The 22715-nt window shown below is 38.8% G+C and overlaps 2 protein-coding genes across 6 annotated transcripts; one reads left to right on the plus strand and one right to left on the minus strand.

Annotated features, from left to right (window-relative positions):
* Positions 1-1674: 1674 nt before the first annotated feature.
* LOC135485581 (intraflagellar transport protein 43 homolog A-like) lies at positions 1675-12895 on the minus strand. 5 transcript variants are annotated; one of them, XM_064767758.1, is made up of 11 exons: positions 12758-12895; positions 10706-10849; positions 8453-8560; positions 8012-8094; positions 7608-7634; positions 6646-6705; positions 5444-5499; positions 4631-4678; positions 3362-3434; positions 2714-2852; positions 1675-2372 (listed from the first exon to the last, which is right to left on the minus strand). In XM_064767758.1, exons 1-11 carry the CDS (start codon positions 12791-12793, stop codon positions 2253-2255), a joined length of 894 nt encoding a protein of 297 aa, XP_064623828.1. In that variant the 5' UTR covers positions 12794-12895; the 3' UTR covers positions 1675-2252. The 5 variants fall into 5 exon arrangements, with proteins under 5 accessions (XP_064623828.1, XP_064623832.1, XP_064623830.1 ...); XM_064767762.1 differs by lacking the exon at positions 10706-10849; XM_064767760.1 differs by lacking the exon at positions 6646-6705.
* Positions 12896-13116: 221 nt separating this feature from the next.
* On the plus strand, positions 13117-22439 carry LOC135485582 (coiled-coil domain-containing protein 175-like). Its single transcript, XM_064767763.1, has 19 exons — positions 13117-13281; positions 13802-13887; positions 14079-14190; positions 15297-15432; positions 15774-15906; positions 16390-16488; positions 16741-16796; positions 17078-17141; positions 17490-17599; positions 18009-18227; positions 18489-18599; positions 18775-18846; positions 19066-19201; positions 19429-19560; positions 19898-20036; positions 20347-20682; positions 21107-21150; positions 21384-21546; positions 21834-22439. Exons 1-19 carry the CDS (start codon positions 13206-13208, stop codon positions 21971-21973), a joined length of 2364 nt encoding a protein of 787 aa, XP_064623833.1. The 5' UTR covers positions 13117-13205; the 3' UTR covers positions 21974-22439.
* The last annotated feature ends 276 nt before the right edge of the window (positions 22440-22715 follow it).

Below are 22715 nucleotides of genomic sequence, written 5' to 3' on the forward strand. Positions count from 1 at the left end.
CATCGAAAAGGCCAGGTTCACTAGAAGGACGTCCCTTGACAGTGTTGTCTTCTGGACAGGCTGTCTCAAAAGAACCATTTTCATCACAACCATGAGACGTTTACTCCATTATTGCATTGTTTCCTGGACAGGCTGTCTCTAAAGACACCATAATTGTCTTGGTCACAATCAAGAATATTGTCTATTGGACAAGTATGGAGACAACAGAAACAACCCCACAGATCCACAAGTGAACAGTCCATGGATCCACAGCCTAATACAACCCATGTACCTGGGACAATATTAGGACCATTCTGCTTTTGGTAAATATTCCATTTCACTCTCCTTAGAGAGCCACAGCCTGGCCATCAAGACAGCTCATTTACCTTGTGCAGCTCATATCATATCATATAGGATACTTGGGACTAAGTGGGGTACCAGTCTGTCCATTGAGACAGCTCATCTACCTCAAGTAGCTCATGTAACCCGGGTTGTACCTAATACAACATGTGTTCCCGGGATGTATCTGATACAGCTCATGAGGATAGCATTATGACCCTTCTGCCATTGGAAGAGCTACCATCACACTGTGCTCTTGAAGACAGTCTCAACTAATCATTCTCCAAAGGAACCTAGCCTTTACCTTTGTCAAAAGTCGGTACCATGACGATGTCCATGGTTGTGGCAAAGACATATATGGGCAGTTTTGACACCGTGTTCATGGCGTAGGAGACAACACCATCATAGGGCAAATTTCTGATGGTGATGAAAAAGAAGAAAAGTGGGTCTTTTCAGACAACCTGTCCAGGAAACAGCACAATCATTGGGAACAGGAGGCCAGGACGACAGGGATGAACTGGACCTTTGAGAGACAAAACCAACATAGGACATCATGCTCATGGTTGTGATGAAGACAAATAAGGGTTCTTTTGAGACACCCTGTCCAGGAGACAACAATAACATGGGAGATCATGCTCATGGTTGTGATGAAGACAAATAAGGGTTCTTTTGAGACACCCTGTCCAGGAGACAACAATAACATGGGAGATCATGCTCATGGTTGTGATGAAGACAAATAAGGGTTCCTTTGAGAAACACTGTCCAGGAGACAACAATAACATGGGAGATCATTCTCTTAGTTGTGACAAAGACAAATAAGGGTTCTTTTGAGATACCCTGTCCAGGAGACAAAACCAACATGGGACATCATGCTCATGGTTGTGATGAAGACAAATAAGGGTTCCTTTGAGAAACACTGTCCAGGAGACAAAAGCAACATGGGACATCATGCTCATGGTTGTGATGAAGACAAATAAGGGTTCTTTTGAGACACCCTGTCCAGGAGAAAATACCAAAAAGGGCAAATGGCATGAAAGTGCATGGTCTATGGATACACAACCTAAGGTGCATCCAGGAGGTAACTAAGCAACTTGAGGTTGATATTAGAGTTGTCTTGATAGCCTGAGCAAGCTTTTCAAAAATATGACGGAAAAAAGGAATTTATACAACATTATTTTATATCAGCAAGACAGTTACATATATAATACAATCAGTGCAAACCACATAGAAAACAAGGTGTAGACACAATGGAGTAACTGAGAACTAAAACTGCACAAGTCCATGGTTTTAAAGGAGAACTTGTACAGTTTCAAAGAAGGACTTTTGCTGTTTTGAAGAAGGAATTGTGCAGTTTGAAAAGGACTTGTACTGTTTTAAAGGACTTGTGTGCAGTTGTATAGAAGGACTTTTGCTGTTTTTGAGAAGGACTTCTGCTGTTTTAAAGAAGGATTTGTTGCAGTTGTAAAGAAGGACTTGTGCTGTTTTAAAGAAGGAATTGTGCAGTTTCAGTTCCGAGTGCTTCAATTATACACATTTCAAATGAAGACATAATCAGTATTATGATCATGCATAAGGACGGATTATATGGACAAAAGTTAACACTGTAGATAAGCATACCCGATATTTAAATCCATAGGTTTGATATCGACTGAAACAGACAGAAGTCTTTTAGTTACTATTTCACAAGCTTACAACTTCTTTACCTTTGTTTTCAGAAACTTAACAAACAACTCAAATTAGGTGTGTCTTGAGATGATATTGGCAACATGACAAGATCACATTATCACATTTTATACAAAACAGTATATTTTGTTGCGAAAGTTAAAGATTCAACAATTTCAACTGCCTGCCTGCACAATAAATTGCAAGCCAAACGTATCCCAGTGTCAATAAAGCATCTTCAACACTTCAAAATGGAAAGAGTCCAATATCTCTCAAACTTTTATTATATCTTTTTCTTTTGATTCCTCTGATGATTCGTCCTTTTCCCATTCTGTCGTTAATTCTGATGCGACCTCCGTGAAGAGGCGATCCCAGTCCCACTGCCGGTCCTCCTGGAAAAACAAGGTGACAATAACCTAAATAATTTCACTAATTCACAAGTTCCTGGACTTTAAAATGGGCTGATTATTCAAAAATAATATAAAATGCCCCGCCGGCCCCTTATTCAGTCACAGGGTAAAATGTGAGGAAGGTGAGATGAAATCATTGATTGTAGATTAATCCATCCTGTCATCTTGTAACACAAGCTCCCATTCTTTTTGAGTCAACATCTCAACCTATAAAGTGACACAAAAGATGGACCTAATCAATAGTTCAGGACTGTAAACAAAGCTTTAGAACACTTTCTCAGGAGGTGAAATTGTTCATGGCGGCAAAAACGCTGGTCTCTTACCTCAATAACTTCTGACTCAGCTGACAACCACTTTGCCAAGAGTTTAAGATCTATTTCGTTGTCCAGAGTTAAAAATGCAGCATGTCTGAGAAGGTCGTTGTCTAACTCTCTGAAGGTCGCCACTCGGTTGACAGCAATACTGGAAACAAGGACAATACGATACCAATAAATACCTATTCGATCATCAACAAATATCCTATTTAAAGAAGATGAAGACTATGAAGACTTTGTGGATTCAACATGAAGGAGGAAACTGAAGATCATAGAGGAAATCTGACCTTTCTGGGAGAGTCACCATCTTTTCAACTTGAGGACATTGACTAATACTGACAGCCATTGGCATCGAACCATGGGTTAGACTGGTAGTAACCAAGACTTTTTTTGGGCAATCCTTAAAGGCCTTTCTCTACATCACAATTCCACTCTGTCCAGGGACACGCTACTAGTTGATTCCAACAACGATACAGTTAAACTAATGGCTCAAGACCCCTGCCAGTGGAAATCGAGTGTCGGATTTTAAAGCAGGTTGACAGACCTAATGTGGACACTGGCTTATCTGGTAGCTGCTACAAATTTGGGAACCTAATCAAATGGACACAGTCTGCAGCACATTATTTCAGTAGGGGCTGGCATGAAATAGTAACTTACTTTGGCGCCTGTGCTATCTGCTGTGAGAGGTCTTCCTCCTGGTATTCTTCAAGGTCAGGAATGACTGGAATCTCTGGAAAGGAGACAGGTCATCAATGTTACCTTTGGGAGATATTTGTATGTTGTAGACATTCAACAAGTTGGCCTCCTTTGCAAATGAACCAGGCCACGCCAAATTGTGATATCTTCTCATAAAACTGCCACTGTAATATTTTTTAAATCAGTAAGAGACCTAAGGAACCTAATAGAAAGACAGGTGGCTGCACCAATAAGCCTGTGGGTGAAACTGAATTAAATTCATTTAACTACATGTTATTTTCATAATCGTGTGAAAAATTTGTCAGTACTGGATCAGTCAGACCAAATTCAGGAGAGAAAGAGATATTTCAACTTTATGGGTGTTAATAAACTTAAACCCACGATGCCTTTTCCAACAGGATGCGAGTGTTTGCAAGTCAAGGTCACAAATATAAGCTTTGAAAATCTGACAAGAATACTGAAGCAGATTAGGAGCGAGACAACACACAAAGCGAGCTGAAATATGGTAATCTTTAGGAAGGGTATCTGATGCCCTGGTAAATCAAGGAAAGGTGGAAATGGTAGGATATTTCTAATATTGGCAGGGCAAATCAATGGGTTTTCAGAACCAGAAACCAAAGTCAAACTGCCCAAATGCCGAATCTATGGTTTACCGTAATAGTAAGTGCCAGCCAAGACTGTGAAAGAGAATAGAGGAAGGTCCTAAACTTGTATTTTTATCATGTTTTGCCTTATGTGTGACAGAAAATCCTACAGCTGAAATAGGTGTCTGGAGAATTTTGTTGGCCCATTGAGCCGTTTCTTATCAAGAGCTATAGCAACTAACCCTTGGCATATCAATATGGAGTGACAAAGTCAAAGCTTACAGAATTGAGAATAATTCAAGGCAGCAATAAAAATATGGTGTTGACACTTACAGAAGGATACTTCGAAAAGATATTTTGAAGCCAGCATAGTCAGAAATACTGAGACCCAACAGAAATAAGCTTAAATTTATAAACTTCAACTTCAGATGGAGACCAACATCTCATCGCTCCATGTAATCTAAACTATATTTTACGACAACACTTAAAGTGCAGTGAACATTTAGTATGAAACAACAGGAAACTATAAATGCAGAAGATTTTGATACATGCAGAAGAATATTCAGGACACTTTGAGACAAGAATGTCTCCATTTACTCAATAATTGTGCAGATGGATGACTACACGAGATATCCGGTTCACAAACCTTGGTCATCGCCTTCACCGTCATCAAAGTAGGTGGTTTGTCCAAAGACTTGGTCAGGAACAGAAAATGATGCAGATAATCACCAACTAAGTGCTGGAGATTTCTTTATGTTTGAGTCACTTTTGCTATTTTCTTGATGTGTTCTCTCCATGGAGAAGTCATATTTGATCAAACAAGTTGGTGACATTACAGGAGTGTTTTCCAAGATGACAACTGATAACCTATATTTTGTAGAAACCTATACTTTTTAACTTTTTAAACACAGCCCACACTTTATTTGCAAAAACAACCAGAAGGGACTTGAATTCCTTCTAAAATACTTTATTCTCGAAGCAACCTTATGGCCTGGTATTGAAGTGTAAGTAAATTTTAGAAGTGTTCCAAAGGGCTGCCAAGGAACAATGTCTAGTCTTTTCTGTGGACATATACTTTAAGCCTGTCACACAGGAATATAAGTGGAAGTTAAGATATCGCAAATAGATGAAGGGGAGCGTGAGAATGTGAACCAACCTGGTGATGTGTGGTCCATGTGGTCATGGCACGATGACAATTGAGGTGACAAGAGTGGGGTTAGTGTGAGAAGACATACATCAACACAGGTGAGTGAGTTACAAATGTCCTTAACGACACTTTAATACTGAACGTCCACACACTCTTAATCAATGTTTTTGAGCTTTTAAAATGTTGTAATGCTTCTTTGGTTGGCTGTATCACAAATATATATAGAAAATGTCCTGACGAATGTGAGGTTGAAACATGGATGATATTTCATCCAGAGAATTTCTGGTTTTGGTCAACCTAGTCTGTACCTACCATTGTCTGATCCTTCATCATCTGACTTCTGGGGAGTCCTTGGTCTCAGGCGCTCACTGAAACATGCAGATTACTTGATACATTATTTTTCGTGTACATATATCTGGAAAAACATGTCAGCAACACTTAGGATGTCACTCCTCAAAGGAAAACTTGTTGTAACAATGTGTCCACATGCCCCATTTTTAGAAAGTAAAGTTTACAACAGGTAATCCTTATTCTTTCTCAATATCTCCTCTGTACTTGTAACCTTTTTCGGTGCAAGAGTGATTCTCCAAATTTACCCCCTTTTTCACTTTTTCCGGGAAATAAACTCAAAATGACCCCCTTCCCAGAGGAAATTACGAATGCAAATGGGGCCCCTGAGGTATCTCACTTGGGGGATGGGGTGGAAGACCTTTGTTGAAATTCAACCTGTGCAACTGCAATTCAAAATATTCACACAACACATAAGGTGTGGTTATTTCACATCAGTCGACAGTACAAACACTAATCAAAACTACCAGTAAGATCTTTTTACAGAGTATGGACGACCTCAACACTCATTTTATTTGTTAGATTGCAATAAAAATATTTACAAACTATTGGAAAGCATTACATTTTGTGCCATCATACAATACCCTAAAGGGAAACCCAAATTAGGCACTCGCAAAATACTGTTATTTCAAGCATTATGCAAATAAAGTATTACCCCGAAATGCCTGACCCAAATGGTCCCAATGGATCAATTTCAACATCGTCAAATCTGATTTGTTGTAAGAAAAACAGAGTTCAAAACTTGTCATTCAAACATGTACATGTGGGTCACACTCACAGAAAAAAAAATTATCAGGGAATATGATTATGAAATGGATTCTTTTTTTGTCAAATGAACGAGACTTCCCAACATGAGACCTCCAAGGACGATGTTTCATCACAAACAGAACTCACTAAGTAAAAGATAAAGCTAATCCACTCTTGACATGATCTGCTATAGTTCCTGGCACTTGCGCTGGGTTTTCCATTAAAGCCCACCATAAATAGTTCGAAACATCATGAATAAACCATTAGCCTAAGACACACACTTTTTCGCAAAGGTACCTGTCTCAAAGTTATGTTAAGAAGCTACTAGTTCTAGAAGTCAATGAGCGCAAAGCTACAATTTAGTTCATCTGATGTCAATTTCACCAGCACCCTCTACCAAGACAGGTCTGATTTAGTACCTTATCTCTCCTCCAGGTGGAGACTGGCTCTCATGTTTTTCAATATCGCCCATTGCAAGTCTAGAACAACAATTTACTTGTTAACAAAAGTCCTCTGCCAAATATATCAGCCATATTGCAGAACTTGTAGAGGCATTTAACTCAATGTCAGTCTAAGCATTTGAAGTCATCCACATTTGTTGTCATTTAAAACAGCTTCTAGGCTATCATGATAAATTTCCTAGCACTGGCAGCGAAAATAGTCAGCATTCATCAAAATTTATCAATATGCCACACAAACAGAATTTATTGCCTTTAAAGCATGGTTTTGATGCATTAAAGAAATAAAATGAAAGAACAAAAAAATTACATTTTCACTGGAAAAGTGACCCACCATGTAAAAGTACGGTTCACCTTATTAGCATAAATTGTAGAATTGAAATCTGACAGGGAACTTGACACGCACTTCGGCAGTTGCATATCATAATCATGACTTTTCCAATTGAGAAAAACAATAAAAAGGTATAAAACGTCTTAGTCCCTTTTTACATAGTGGGTCAAACATAATGATAAAATCTCCAATCTCAATATTTTCCTTCGAACCTTGGAGGAGAAAGCAAGTAAGTGCTTCTCGGGCTGTCAAATATTCTAAATAGAAACGTGCAATTTATTAAGAAACAAATACAGCAGCAAGGAGACAACACTGATGACGATTGAGAACGACCTTCACTCAGATACAATATCATGGCAACAGAAGTCGATCAATGACTTGATCTAGTCCGTACACAAATAACTTAACCACTCAGTCGTAGGGCAAAGTGACCTTGCGGACATGATGGCCTGACAAATATCTTTCAACATCAGCTGTATCGCGAAGACTGACAGTTTTCACTCCAAATTAAATTTTGATATCAATCAAAGACCAAGTAGCTTAATCTGAGTGAACTATGAAAGGCAGAATGATAACTGAATAAAGTACTCACTCTTCCATTTCTTCTCCCACTCTCCTCCTGAAAAACACATTGTAAAATGAAATGAAATCAAAGTTCTTATAGTACTTTCTAATGTTATGCAACTGTACTGTCAAACACCACACAGCTTCACGGTGTCAGGACAATGTCCAAATGAAAGGAAGTTGGATGACTTCGATGGGCAGTGCCCCAAAGGAGGGATGTAATTGCACTGGTGGCGCCATAGTCTTCATAGTTACCAGATGGCGATGATGATGATTGTACTGTCTCAAAGCACTTTACAGTCATTCCCCAGCCTAATCAAGAAACCTTTCTGCAGAAACCAAGGGGCCATGAACCCATGACTTGGTGATATTTTTTAAGATGATGGAAGGACAAGCATTCGTGAGAATGTAATGGCTGGACCCAGAACTTACCGCGCTGACCTTGGTGCTGATGCAGTTGCATTGGATTCTTCTCCCCATCCACCTCGCTTGGACGGCTTTGGTGGCATATCACCCTGAAATGGAGACAATAGCATGAGGCTAGCTCGTCGTTATAATCTTTCTGTGTATGGAAAGCGGGCCTGAATATTCAACAGACGACAAACCAGTAGGAGATTGCGCTTATTAGTCCCTTCTTCCGTTGGAAAGGAAGAGTATACATAGCTTTTCACTGAGACAGAGTCCCCTGGCACCAAGCACATGTACATTGTACAAGGAATATTTGTCCCACCCAGAGCACTTGGCATTCAAAGCAAAAGTGACTTGCCCCAGGTCACAAGTGATGTCTCAGGTTTCGAGCCTACTTTGGATTACAAGTCCATACGTGTCTGTTTTTGGTTACTGAGCAAAACTGTCTGATTGAAATATACTTACTGATCTTGGTGGTCTGACATCATTGCCTGTCGCCAAGTGTTCGCCATTTCCTTCATGCGATTCCCCCGCAGCAGGTTGGCCCCGGGCGCGTCGACCCTTTTTAGCGCTCTGAAATCATTTATAAAGGATATGTTTTACATGGAGAAAGTATTTGGTATCCAAGTTATAGTGTTTTTGAATCCTGGCACAAGCTGTAAACATTAACAAAGTCAATTTCATTAAATTCATGGAGCATGCAGTTAAGAGTACCATATAGAGTAACTACTGGATGAACTGGGTGTTCTAACAGTCACTAACATTCTGTCTATTACACTGTTACAGAATGGCATGCATCTATTAGATGGAGAGATAATAAACAATAAGCTTAGAATTCAGATTCACTACAAATGGCTCCGAAAACACACCAACTGACATGAGTCCTCTTGCTGAACTCTGCAACAGGTGATAACTATCAACATCTTGGCTACAACAGCCAAAAAATGTTGTTCTGTTATTTAGAATTGTTTCAAGTCAACATGAAACAGTCATACTATTACAGAAAACCACAGCATCTATCAAACATAAACAGAATAGAACATTCTACTCTAAACATCAATGTAACTACAACATCTGTACTAAAGCCAAGACATTCAAACTTTGCCGCTATCAGGAAAGGGCAACATTACCCAGTTTCTTTCCTCTTCCTTTATAATCCTGAGAGTCGTGAGAGATAGGGCCGTTGCTGATAAGATGCCTGACATTGTGAATTATTAACGGGTAACCTGATGACCACCTTTGACTAGTGTACAGGTTACTAAGACTGATAGTTTCTTCAAGTTTTAAAATTCACTACCCAAATTCAGCAAATGGAAAAAAGGCACTCTCTCAGAATGAAAAGATTGTCATCTCCCAATACATCAACCCCGGGTAACTGTCATGGTATGATATATCTTAAATGGATTGAATATAAAAACATTGCGAAGTCTGGGTGTACATCTACAGTGCGTCAGACACTGTTCTAACTCAAAGGACGATGATCACATGTAAATCCCAAATGACCCAGTGGCAGCATTATCATCGTCTGCACAGCCTATTTGAAGAAAGGCCTAGTCGAGAATTTTTTGTCGGACTTGAAATCTTTCTGTGGTTGGCAGCAATAATAGCCTTCAGTTATTTAATTCATATATTCACTCATTCATCAAACTATTAGGATTAGTTATGAGCGTGTGACTGTGAATTGCTTCTTTAGCAAAAACAATATTTCACAACAGGAAAGCACATTCACCAGGACTAGCAAAACACATTTCAAGTACCTGACTCTGAAGGTGCCCACGCTAGCAAGGAGAGAAACAAATGAAAGTGGCTAAATATTCAGTGTATGCTAACATATTTACAAGAGTGTGGCTACAAAATGTACGATCATCCATCTACTAATAGTACACACAGATTTGGACATCTACGCATTCGAAAATAATATAGCGAGGCAACAGACCTCCATCCTCCCATAGGAGGCTTTTGCATCATCTCAAAATACACCTTGTATGAGTCTATAGTATTCTGATCAACACAGCATCCATCATAAGCGTTTGTATGAGTGTATTTCAGAAACCATCAAAAGGCTTGATATGGGAGGACGGAGAACTCAAATCACACCATGGTTATAAAAACTACTGTGATGTTGCATAGCCAGTCCAATGTCAATGCAATCAACATTTTGTCATGTCAGATTTGGGAAACTGATTGCAACACTGCCGCATCATTTCATTAACACTGAGTTGGCTTTGACACTGACTGGGGGTGGTTCATTTAGTACGTACGCAGCAAAGGGAAAGATACTTTGCTTGCAAATTTGAATCTTTTTATCATGCAACATGACAACATCAACTGTTGCACTGACTACACAATCTCTTAGTCTTAGCGTACATATGCAAGATGGAGTCAGGGCTCCAGTGTTTGTGGTTTCTATGCCTACAAGGCTTAGGGGGGAGTGAGTACTGAAAATTCAGAAAATTGCATCTACGTACTAAATGAACAGTCCCCTATAAACATGACTGCCTGTGCTACAAGAAATCTAACATTCTGCAAAGAATAGCATGGTGTAATCAGCTTGGAGTTTGCTCATTATCTGTTTCACAAAGAGGGAAAGTTATGGTTGGAAGATGGAACTGAAATTCAAATTAAAAGCGGTTAAGGGTTAATAAAATCACCAAATCTAACGTGAAACTGTGGTTAAATTGAAAAGTTAGTGTGATATCAGATGATGCCCCAGCTTACAGCTCCGGTTCTAGTCGTCGCTGCAACGTCTGTTTCCAATTCAAGGTCATCTGGTTCCTCTGCCTTTCCAAGGTCAAACGTCTTCTCTTCTTCGATGACAGCAGGATCGGACTGAGCTTGTGCTCTACGCCCCCTTTTGGCACTCTGTGGAATGGTTGATTAGTAGACATCAGTCACAAATGCACTTGATACATGCAGCATGCAACAACAATCATACATTGACGGGATGGGATAGATTTACAAAGACTTCTGACTGTCACTGTCAGATGAACATATATGTCATTATGTTTTTGAAGCTGAATCCACAAATAAAATGTCAAAAACAAAAAGTCAAATACTTACAGTAACATTGGTACATACTTTAGGTATACACATGCAAAATTTACCATATTTGTGGGAGAACTGATACTGACACCAATAGTAACAAGAGGCCCAAGGGCCTGGCGCTCAGCTGAAATATATGAACATGGAAAGTACCCGATAGATCTCTTTCAACCTCAGTTTTGTCAATATATCAGGCAAACATACCAAAGTAAAAAGACTTTTAAATGGTGACAAATATGCCACTTATTAGTCAAATCTAAGTGCCTGAGCCAGGCTGACCTTGAAAAGTAGGTCAAATAGAAAGCCCATGTGATATCATGTAAAGGAGACTTATTGTACACCAACCATAAAATTCATGTCACTCTGGATACAGCAAAGGCTTTAAAATAGAAAAAAAACACCAAGATGGCCGCCCACCAAATTATTCAAAAAAGTAAAGAAAATGTATTTACAAGTGAAAAAAGTAAAAATTTAAAAAAAAAAAATTGACCCGAAGTGGGATTGGAACCCACAACCTTCAGAGTCATACAAGAGCGGGAAATTCAAATCAAGCTTAAACTAGGTCAACACAGATTTTGGCTTAGTAACGCCAACTGGTAGTATCAATCAAAACTACTCTTAGTAGTTTCAAGACCTACATGCATGCGGTCCTTTTCAACTTTATTTCAAGCTTCTATCTGCTTGAATAAAGCGCCAAAAAATTGTTTTGTGATTTAGGCTTTTTGCCCCCTGGTGGCCAAACTGTTAATCCTGCCGGACCCACACTTGGTCTATTCAGGAGTCCTGAAGGGTCTAAATGGCTTATAGGGAAAATCTATCGCCTATCCGCCATAGTTTTGAAACGTGCCTGTTTAACGGACAGACAGACAGACAGACAGACAGACAGACGGACATTCATTCTACCATTTACTCATATGAATAGCTCAGCTTGTCAGCTGAGCTAAAAATGTGTCAGTTGAGTAACCAACTCATCAAAATTGGCTGAATTTTAGTATTCTACCCAGCTGCCATGGACAGTACAGAGATTAACTCATTGCAAATTGCTTTAGTTTAAAGAAAATAATCAACCGTGATCCAGTCTCTTGTCTGTCAATATTTCTAGTACACATGCACTGCATGCAGGCCATGAAAACTTAACAGTGATGGAGTTCGTCTCCTGTTTCAGCTTTTATCCTTGAATATATAAGAATTAGGTGAGACCTACTACGTTTGTGAAGCAAGAAGGGGTGAATTAAATCTAAAATTTATGCACTGTGGTCTAAACATTGGACTGGTAAGATTTTTAAAAGTCACGATTCGCCATTATTACCACAGTCCAGCGATATGCCTAAAATGTATTGAAATTATCATTGTGTTGCACAAAAATGATAGCGATGTACACCACAAGAGAGTTCTTGGAGCAGACTACTGACTGTCTGTAGAGAGTGGAGAGGAGAAGCGAACGGAATAATTCATCATCAAGGTCTTTATAAAAATAGTTCGAAACATTTCGCAGCCAGATGTTCCCTCATCCTGGCACCAGTGGTTTTCAATACACTCCGCCTCAGCTCTCGATCAAAAACCATGTTTGCAACATATCTTTTTCTGAGGTCCATCATCCATGTCATCATGTAGCCTTTCTGTAACACCCTGTAGGCTGTGTAAGTTTTACCTGTATTTTTCATTATTGGGTTTTTATTTTGCTGAAAAAGAGATGCAAGGAATGAAGAAGGAAATATTCAACCATACCCTTGCTTTGGAGTTGTATTCTAAATCGTCATCCATTCTATTAAAACTGATATGATACGCGAATCAAAAGAGATTTGCAAGAAAAAGGAGAGATAAAACTTCTGAAATTGTTTACTGTCACTCGAGATTCCTCGCCGGGTCAAGGTCACTTCAGGATGTGGATTTTTTAATATTAAAAATCTAAGCTACAAGGCACAACATGCAATAAAATATTGAGTTTAATATTCAAATACATGAAAATATACTTTTTAATCCCACAATATGCTTTATCGCGCCATAAAATGGAATAAACTAGAAAGTACTTTCTTTTGTTTTTCTCGATACACTCCAGTTTCGGAGGTTCAAAAGTCGGGCAACTGTTTACCTGTGATACCAACATTTTCATATTTTTACAAATTTTGTCCAGTTTTAGCATCATTTTACTACATTTTCCTCTAACCAACATAAAATGAGCATTATATCGACATCCTCAATTACTGAACTGCCAGGAATTCAAACTGCCATCTCTCATCTGCAAGATTTGAGTTAGTAGGAGCTTCTTGAGCCTTGACTTTCTTTATTTTATCTTTGGTTTGCCTGTCATTGCGGCGGATTGCCTGTTTAGTTTAGTGTTTGTCCAGTCCAGCCACTTCCACTAGCCAGCCATAGGCTGCATGCATATAGATTTGAATGAACCCATGTCAAAGCGTTCTTTTTTTGAGAATTCTTACATTTCTAGAACTAAGCACAAACTCGGTGAATTCACTGACAGTGTGGGTGTCACTTATATAGTGACACTGTCTTCAGTTCAATATTCGACAGTTGAGTTATGGCCCAGTGCTGGCCTGTAAACTCTGAGTTTTCCCAATATATTTTGCACAGAAATCATGAAATGGTCACGGTGCAGTGTCAGTGTGGCTGAGGGGCATTATTTGTACCATGTGTATACTTAAACATCGGCGGCAGTCCTGATGTTGGCAATTTTTTTTCTGGTTTAGAACAGTCGATGCCAGTGGGAGTGCAGTCACATCAATAATTTTCATCAACCTTTCCGTTTTTGTTCAGGGGAGCGCATGAAAAAAGAAGAGTTTGGATTTAAGGATCATGACACTGATAATATTGATGTTATCATTGAAAGTATCCAGGATCTGGTATGTATCCTACTCCAGAAAATAATAAAATAAAATAAATTAATGATACTGAGTTGTCAGTCTTGGTTTAAACATATTTGGATACTACTGAATTTGTCCTTGGACAAAATGACTTACTAATTTGAAAACAAATTCACCTATCAAACAATATTTTTGTTCATTCATCTTTCTGTCTTGTTATCTTTTTACAGGAAAATGAAAGACTCCATTCGCATGATCTCCTTGAGACGGAAACAATCAAGGCCAGCATCCTACGACATAAGTTGCTGTACTTCCCTGATGAGGTCAAGAGAGAAATCACTGGTAAGTATCTATATAATAATACTGGAAGGGGGACGAATAAAGTCACACTTAGAGGCGTTGGATTGCCTTGAAATTTTGCATGAATTGTGGTGACACCTTACCCTGATGCAACGTCTTGGTTTTGTTCAAAAATTTACTTCAGTGGAGCAGTAATGAGGGATTTTTAATCGGACACTGTCAATTCTCCTTACCACTTATTGCTGTTAAATTATGCAGGGGCTTAATCAATTATCTGCACTCCCTCTGGGGTGAATAACATTACCTTTTGAACAGCTGGCTGTGGGGGATGATTGGAACAGCCGGTATACCTGCTGACCTGCTGAACCCAGGTTAATGTTATTCTCAATCCACGATTTCGCGGGAAATGAAATTGTAAACAAACGCATGTGTGCAGTTCAAATGTAAACAAAAATGTATTTTTGGTACTTTGGTTGCTGGACTTGGGTTTTCCCGCAGTTAGGAGCTGGGGTCAAATTGATGGTCTATTGTTTATGGGTGCTGTTTTAGTCAGAGCTAGCCCTTGATTATGAAGGAATTTTCAAATGAAGGTTACCATGGTCTGTTTATGTGCTCACCACAGCTTTCAATACTTGATGTATCTGAAGAGGCACGCTGAACCTGACATGGCCTTATCAAGGAGCTGCTCACGATGCTGAACTTCTAGCTTGCCTGTCGACGAAGTGCCTTGCCCGAGACATTTGGAAGCCGACATGTGAAGGCCTATCTGAGTTCTTCTTCTTCTCCGTATAAAAAGGGGCATATTGCTGACTAAGGAACGAGGCATATTGAAATTGCCTCATCATCTCTATCGGACCAATTGATACACTTTTTATGCACACATACAGCACGCCACAGCTAGGTCCGAGTTTGTGGACAAATGGTTTGTTTAATTTGCCTCTTCAATATTGCTCCTTTGATATTGCATTAGATTTTCATTGCAATTCAATCTATTCAAGATATAGCCCATTTGAACCTGCCTGCGCCACGGGTATAATGCTAGTAAATACTATAATCATGAATACTGTAGGCCTACAAGTATATTTAAAAAATGACTACCCAATATACTTAAATGACTCATTTTAATGATAACAATGCTTGTTTTACAGCTGCTGTAAACTCTTCCCGTGATTCCAATGCTGCCGAACTAAAACGACTTCAAGATGAACTCAATGCCATCAATGAAAAGATTGACTTCTGTGAAACGAGGGTCGATGATCTGGACTCGGAAAATTCTAAACTTCAGTATGTATGATATGCAATTCTTCTAATAAAAAGACAGAAAATTCTCACTAAAGGACACTTCTTGAATTAATGCAACTGTAACCTTGATTATGTTTGCTATCTTTTATCAATGACCTAGCAGTCCACACAGTATTGTTAATTTCTCAGCACCTTTTTGGCATCCTGAGGAAATCGGGTTAAAGTTCGCTTCTCCGGTTCTGCACAAAAACCCCTGAGACATTACCCATCATTTGCTGAATTTCTAGTGGAGGAAATGGTACAACTCACTCTGTTATTATTTCTTAAAATAAATCTAATGATTTCACTGAATCAACTTTTATATCTTTTCATGTCTATTTCAGCCCAGAGCGAGATAATGTACGGCGGAAACATGAGGAGGTTATTGCCCAATTGAATCATCGAATGGCTGAAAAAGCCAGCAAGCAAATCATGTTGAATGAAACTAGAGACAGATTAAGAGAAACTAATCAGAGGGTTAGTTTTCAATTCTATTAAGTTGGTTCAATTTCCTGCATCAAGGGTAATAAGCTTACATCACATGAATAAAAGTAAAACCCTTATCCTTCTATCCATGATCCATGATCCTTTTAGAAAATTTAAATCTTGTGTTCACATGCACCATTAGAATAAGGATGGAACTCTTGTAAAATTGAGTTGGCAAATACCTATGTATTTAAACTTGGCACAGTCATTTGATAAAAGTATTTGTCCAAATTAGACACATAAAGTGTCATAAAAAAAGTCATCATCCTACTGGGATGTGATGCCATACATTCAAATGAGTGAAATAAAAATCTCTTTAATTTGACCAATCACTGCCTCAGGCCGAAAATAGCGATTATTTATCTACGTTAATTCACAAATCCTTTTTTCATCATGAGTTTCTTTCAACCTTTAGGATTCTTTTACAAAACAATGTCGAAACTTTTCTTATTCTATTTACATTACGAATTTCAGATTGTGGATCTTGAAGAAGGAATCATACATTTGAAGGAAGACCTGATACAAGAAAGACAAGATCACAGGACAGAAAAGAAAAGACTCAAGAAAGCAATCGTAAGTTGGACTAATTGAACCCAATTTCATTCTCTGATCAACAAGTAATCTTTTGGACCAGAAGTGCAATATTTACTTTGACAAATCGCTATACAAGTGTTTGATAATTAGTGCAAAGTGATCAAGACCCCTTCGATGCAAGATTGTTGAAGGACCTCTTTGGACCTTAGGTTCGTTTCTATAATGAGGTCAGTAAGTGAGAGGTACTGATTGAAGAAACTTTCTCTAATTTTAGACATTTTAAATTTGTAGGCAGACACATCCAAGAAGACAAAAGATCAGAAAGATATAAATATTGAGAAGAAAAGGTTAGGTTTTGATTTACCACAGGTTTTACATTTGGATCTGTAATAAGAATTATATTGAATACCTTAATTCCAGTATCTTATTCTCCAGACTTTTCATAGGGATATTCTTCTATGATTTAGAGTGTGCGCTCATGGGTCTTTGGAAAAAACTGCCTCAAAAGGTTTAGAGCTGTAATCAGTCATAGTGTGTATTGATGTCAGTATGAAATTGTTTGCTGAATTGCTGGAGTCAGAAAAAACCTAAAAATCTTCACTTTCTAACAACACCCAAATTATTACAGGGAAATGGATGGCCTTCTAGAAGAGCTAAGGAAAAGTGAAGAAACACTTGATACGGTTAAAAAGGTAAGTTAAACTTTGCTTATTATATTCCAGTCTGGTTGCTTAAAGCTTGATTTAGGTACAGTTCCTCTGCCCATATCAAATAGATCAATCAGTATTTTAAAAATTTGAACTAACAGTAGTGTCACTGCAGGGTTCTAAGATCTTCTCCAGTGAGTTAGTGTAATTATTGTGATTATGATAGTGAAAGCCATTTATTGGGAGAATCTTTAGGGATAAATCAACTCTGAAAAAGGAAATTACAAACTGATCTGTAATTGGACAGATGAAGTATGTTACACCTGGAGTGAAATAGCTTTCACTCAGTGTATTGTACCTTTGTATTCTTATTGTGTCCTCTTCCTTTTTTAGAGTATCAGAAAGTTTGAGGCATCAAAAGCTAAACTGGAGGGACAGGAGAGAGCACTTACTGCCCAGCACACCAAAGAGGTGAAACTAAATCAAGAGCTCAGGAAGAAGGGGTAAGTGTTCTGCATGGTCATCTCCACCCCGAGGTACAAGTCCCCTAGGCACTTTTTCTTTCAGGGTTAGCAGGTATTTCACTTGAAATCAATGATCCCTCTGGGCACTTATCCTGTGATAGCACAAAACAAGGACAGCTGGGCATGTATCGGTTTCCAATCATATGAGAAGGAATAAACCATATTGAGTGATGCAAGTTTTCTCTGTGGGCAAAACTATCATCAGGTACTAAAGGCCTACTGATATCTAGATAGTAAAATGAGTGGTCTGAGAAGATTTGGAGGCTATGCTGTGACAGGTTGCGGATGTTCCACTCTGAAGATGTTTGTAGAGGACTACGTAAGTTTTAGAACTAACTCTGTGATACAGACTATCCCACTGGAATGACATTCTAATCTATATATTTAGTATGGAACTTCAAAGAGAAATGGAACAGCAACAGAGGGAATATGAAGAGAGAAGACGGGAACTGCAGAAGAAAATCTTCGGATTGAAGGAGGACATCAAAACTCAAAAACAAAAGGGTGAACACCTGGCCGACCTCAAGGGGGACTTGGAGGAAGAGGTTAAGGAAGCTATGGTCATAAGACAGAAAGATCATCTGGTTGTCATGGAACATAATGAAGAGTGAGTTTGACATCCTGGGTGCAGTGTTTTGACCCTAATTCTCAAACATGTGTTTGTGCAGGGTGGAAGTAAAGGGTGTCCCATAAGCCAAAGCTGGCTGGCTCTTTCATTGGCAGGATCACTATAGTAAACAAACTTTATACAGCTTATTTGTAGATTTGGTTAGTAAAATTAGAATCTGGTAAAGTTTATTTATTATGAATACTTAGGATCTTAACAGAAAAGATTAAACTTAGTTCTAATCTGTCCTTACCATTTCAGGTTACAAAATGCCAAGACTGAATTGGCAATGAAGGCTGAAGACTGCGGCCGATTACAACAAGAAAACATAGACATGGAGATCGCCATTGAGCAGCTTGCAGAAACACACAAGTAAGAATTAGACTGGTGAACCGCAACAAAATTTAAGTCACAGTACCTCAGTGTTTTGAAACGGTATTTTCTTGCTATTGGGGTAGATGTGGACTAACTCACTCTTAGTCAACTTACTTTGCCATCGACTTTGAAACCAGGTATCTGTCTGATGAAATTCTTGCCTGTTTTCCAGAGCTGTTGTCAACAGTTTAAACAAGGTAGTGGAGGACAGTAGGGAACTTTTAACGAAGGAAAGGAAAGAAAGGTATGTTTACTCTTTAAAGTGCTGTTCAACCCCTTGAAGGTATTCAATAATCCTTTCTGTCAGGTTTGATGCTTTGGAGTGTGGCATTAATTGTGAGGACTTTTCCAAATCATGGAAGTAAAATCAGAGTGACCACTCTGTGATGTTGTCAGGGTTTGACTCCAAAATGGTCCCATTGCCTAGACCGGCAACTTTTTATTTCACGTTACATGATTTCAGAATGGAGCTTCAGACCCAGAGAGAGGAGGTCTCAAAAGATGTGGATGACTTCAGAATTGAGAATCAGAAATACATGAAGGGAATGAATAAGAAAGTGACCGAAGGAAAGTCGAGGCATGAAGCACTGACACGAGAGGTGGGTAGCCATACGTCATATTTCAGTTACTTTTCATCAGATAGGAACATGGGTTGCATCAGTTAACAACATGTAATTGACAATGACAGCATTCGATACACTAGAATCTATGAACAAAAAAAGGAATCAAATATTTTTCTGATGAACTTGATTTTCATGTGTGGCTACTTATCTGAGTGCATTTGTCTGGTAATTTTTCCCCCCAACTGAATGTTTTCTGACTTCAGGGCACACAGTTGCAGCGGGCCATCAAAGAAGATGACAGTAATACAGCAAGACTTGGAACGGAACTGAAAGAGTTAACAGCAAACTATGAAAACATGAAGAGAAGGAAAGAGAATGAAGTCAGCAAATTAGAGGTATGCACATTGAGGCTTCCTGAATAATTGTTTATATTGGGCTAGACAAGCACCTTGCACAGTTTTTTTATACAGTAGAACCTCTCTATTATTAAGGTTACCCTCGGCATTGACAAGCATATCCTTAATGGAAAGGTGTCCTGATTAGAGAAGACAAATTGAATGCAACAATCAATAATGAACCAGAACTAGTGTCATTATTAAAGAGGGTGTCGTTATTAGAGAGGTGTCCACTTAGGGAGGTTCCACTGTACCTTTATGGACTAAATGGTATTTGGAGGGTTTTTTATACCCACATCTTTCCATAGTAGGTTAACATTCTGTTTTACATTTTCAGGGAGATATCAACAAAATGGAGAACACGCTCAAAGAAAAAAAAGATTTCTTGGACGTCAGACAACCACAATTTGTTGAACTGGAAAACAAATTTGCAGAAAGTACTTCAGATTTTGATTTCACCAAGAAAAATGTAGTCGGTAGGTATCACATTGCTCCAGTCATTATTTTATGTACAGATGAACATTCATCATTGTCAAGTGTCAACAGTACAAGATGACCAAGAAGAAAATGACCTCCTTCATTGGCACACAGATCCTTGACAGATTTGATCAAGTTACCCTGCATGATAAATGTAGGAGAAAATACATTTTACTCAGATAACATGCCATGGTAGTTATGAGGCTATCTGGGATGACATTGACAATGCTGGCTAATGCAACAATGAGATGACACAACACCAAGAAACTCCATTATTTGAGCTTGTACAATTTGTTGCTCCATTTCCAGCTCTGAAGAATAAAAAGAGTGGTCTGGAAGACACAACCAAGAGAATGAAACATGACATAGAAAAACAAGCTGTACCCAAAGCAATGTTACAAGCTGATCTCAAGAAGGCCAGGCAGGCATCCATGGAAGGCCTCCGAAACCAAGCTCAGGAGAGATCAACAACTGAAAGGGAATTGTACACTGTTGGATGTAAACTAAAGACTGTTTTGGAGGAAAATGATCGATTTAACACTGCTATAAAAAAGCTTGAACAGAACATTGAAACGATTATGAATGATATCGAGATGAATATCGCTCTGAAAACAAAATTACATGACGACATCTCAATGCACAAAGGTAAAGGGATCAGTTCATGCAGTTAGTCTTTTTTTTCTTTGAGCATTGTCTCCAGATGTGGTTATCAGTTCAGGTTTTTTGCCTACAGAAGGATGAGTCAGGTATGAGCATTGGTTCAACCATGGCTAACTGTCCCATCCGATGGATATAAAGAGCCAAGGTTTTTAAACCGCATGGCCTGGGACTTGAACCCAGGCACTGCCGCAGGGTAGGGGACACAATAAACATCAGGCTACACCACAGTGCGGATTTCCTTGGTGTTTCTGTCAAGTTACAATTATAGAATGGAAAGAGATGTAATGGAGATTTTGAAACGAGGTAAAATGGGAACAGAAGTCGGACTGCTGACACAGCTTTGGAGCTCAGTGGAAGCCCAGGCTTCAAAGAGTTGATCTCTGCTAATCGGTATTTTCTGTTTCTATAGGTATATTGAATAATGAGTGGAAAAAAGACACCGATTTGCAAAAGGTAAGCACGTTTACAAGAGTTTTCAGACAAATGCAGATGTAGCAAGGTGGCAAGCTTTCTCGTAAAATCACTGGAGCTGATTACTAGCTTTACCAGCAGAAAGGGCTGGGTGGCTGGAAAAGGGCAGTGCAACTCCTCTAGATTAATATCATGTTGGTACATCTGATGTAAAATTCATTTCATTGTATTCTCCACTTCTCATGAACTCAGAATTTCCTCTGGATTTTCTTCAGGGAACCAACGCAAGGGATCAGATTCTAGTGGATGGAATGACCAGTCTCTTAGCTAAAACACACAAACGAGAAGATAAAGTAAACGACATTACAACCCAACTCTTTGCCGAAGTGGACCTTTTGGCATTATTCTTGGCCAATGTCAACAGCAAGAGACCAAAAGGTAAGGAAGTAGCTAGATAGACGTTTTCTTGCCTTGTCAATGAAGAAACTCTGACCGACCAATGTCCCCTGTTTTGGTCAATAACTACAGCAAGAGACCAAGGATAATGAATAAGTAGCGAGCTAGATGTTTCCTTGTTCTTTCTTAGTCAAAAGCATGAACCCAAAAGGTGATAAAGAAGCTTGGACTGATATTATAATATTATAACTGATAGACTTTGTGGCGACTTGGTTCCCGGGAGCAGTCAACGGCACCTGCTTGATCATTTTGTCTTATTTACTTTTCAGCAATGAGAGACGAATTCACAGAATATGATGAATTTGAGACACAAATTCATGAAAGTCCAAGCAAAGAGATCGATGCAGTTGCTACAGCAAACACATTCGTAGAGACAAAGGAACAAACTGAGGAACAAACTGAGACATAAAAAGTGTTGTGTTGTGAAGAGACAGTACTGTGCTAGTTCAGATTGTGACTTTTGAAAAGACTGCTACAAAACAGACGTTAATGGTACATTATGAGAGCATACAATGAATGCAACGTACATCTCAGAGAATTTTATTGGAATTTTAGTGTTGGTAATTTTGATCACCACTGTTGAGTTTGTTCAAATTGCTCAAATTTTGTCAATGAAGCTAGGAGAACCCCTCCGCTTCCCTCCCAAACAGTTGATAACCTGTCAGTGATAACTCGTGTCCTTCCATTTTATTAGGTGGGAGGGCCAGATAAGCAAACATTAAGCCACGATAGTTTCAGGATGCTTTATTTTCCGTCCCCTGTAACAGCTAGGTTGTGCTGAGTTATAAATTTTGGAAATGCTGAAATATTTGTGTAATTGTAGTGTTGTTGATGTAAAAGTTTATTTACATTTTGAAATAAAAGTGGGTAAATCATGGCGTAGTTGAATTTAAATTAGTTCTGTACCGTCTAGATGAAGTCCAATATAGGGGCCTATACAGCTGTCGGACACAACCTAAGTTTTTGAGATTGCTATGTCACCTAAGCGCGATAGTGGTGATGCAAACACTATAGCTGATGAGGTTGTGCCAATGATAATCTCCTAAAACTGACAATCCCAACTTGATATCTATGATTGGATGATTACCTCTGGCAAAAATCGTTGTCTGAATGCAGGAGTTCCTGGCTTGTCCGTCTGCCGAGACAGAACG

Source organism: Lineus longissimus, chromosome 3, assembly GCF_910592395.1.
Source record: "Lineus longissimus chromosome 3, tnLinLong1.2, whole genome shotgun sequence".
Lineage (NCBI taxonomy): Eukaryota > Metazoa > Nemertea > Pilidiophora > Heteronemertea > Lineidae > Lineus > Lineus longissimus.

What these genes read in the sequence shown, in the direction of transcription:
- LOC135485581 (XM_064767758.1), bottom strand. Translation starts at nt 12,793, where the DNA reads ATGGATGACGATTTAGAATACAACTCCAAAGCAAGG. An exon ending in CGGTGAAGGCGATGACCAAG is followed by an intron (nt 3,435 to 4,630) that starts GTTTGTGAACCG and finishes TCTCCTTTCCAG; the next exon opens with AGATTCCAGTCATTCCTGAC. An exon ending in CAGATAGCACAGGCGCCAAA is followed by an intron (nt 2,853 to 3,361) that starts GTAAGTTACTAT and finishes CCTTGTTTCCAG; the next exon opens with TATTGCTGTCAACCGAGTGG.
- LOC135485582 (XM_064767763.1), top strand. Translation starts at nt 13,206, where the DNA reads ATGAGCATTATATCGACATCCTCAATTACTGAACTGCCAGGAATTCAA. An exon ending in CTCTCATCTGCAAGATTTGA is followed by an intron (nt 13,282 to 13,801) that starts GTTAGTAGGAGC and finishes GTTTTTGTTCAG; the next exon opens with GGGAGCGCATGAAAAAAGAA. An exon ending in CGACATCTCAATGCACAAAG is followed by an intron (nt 20,683 to 21,106) that starts GTAAAGGGATCA and finishes CTGTTTCTATAG; the next exon opens with GTATATTGAATAATGAGTGG.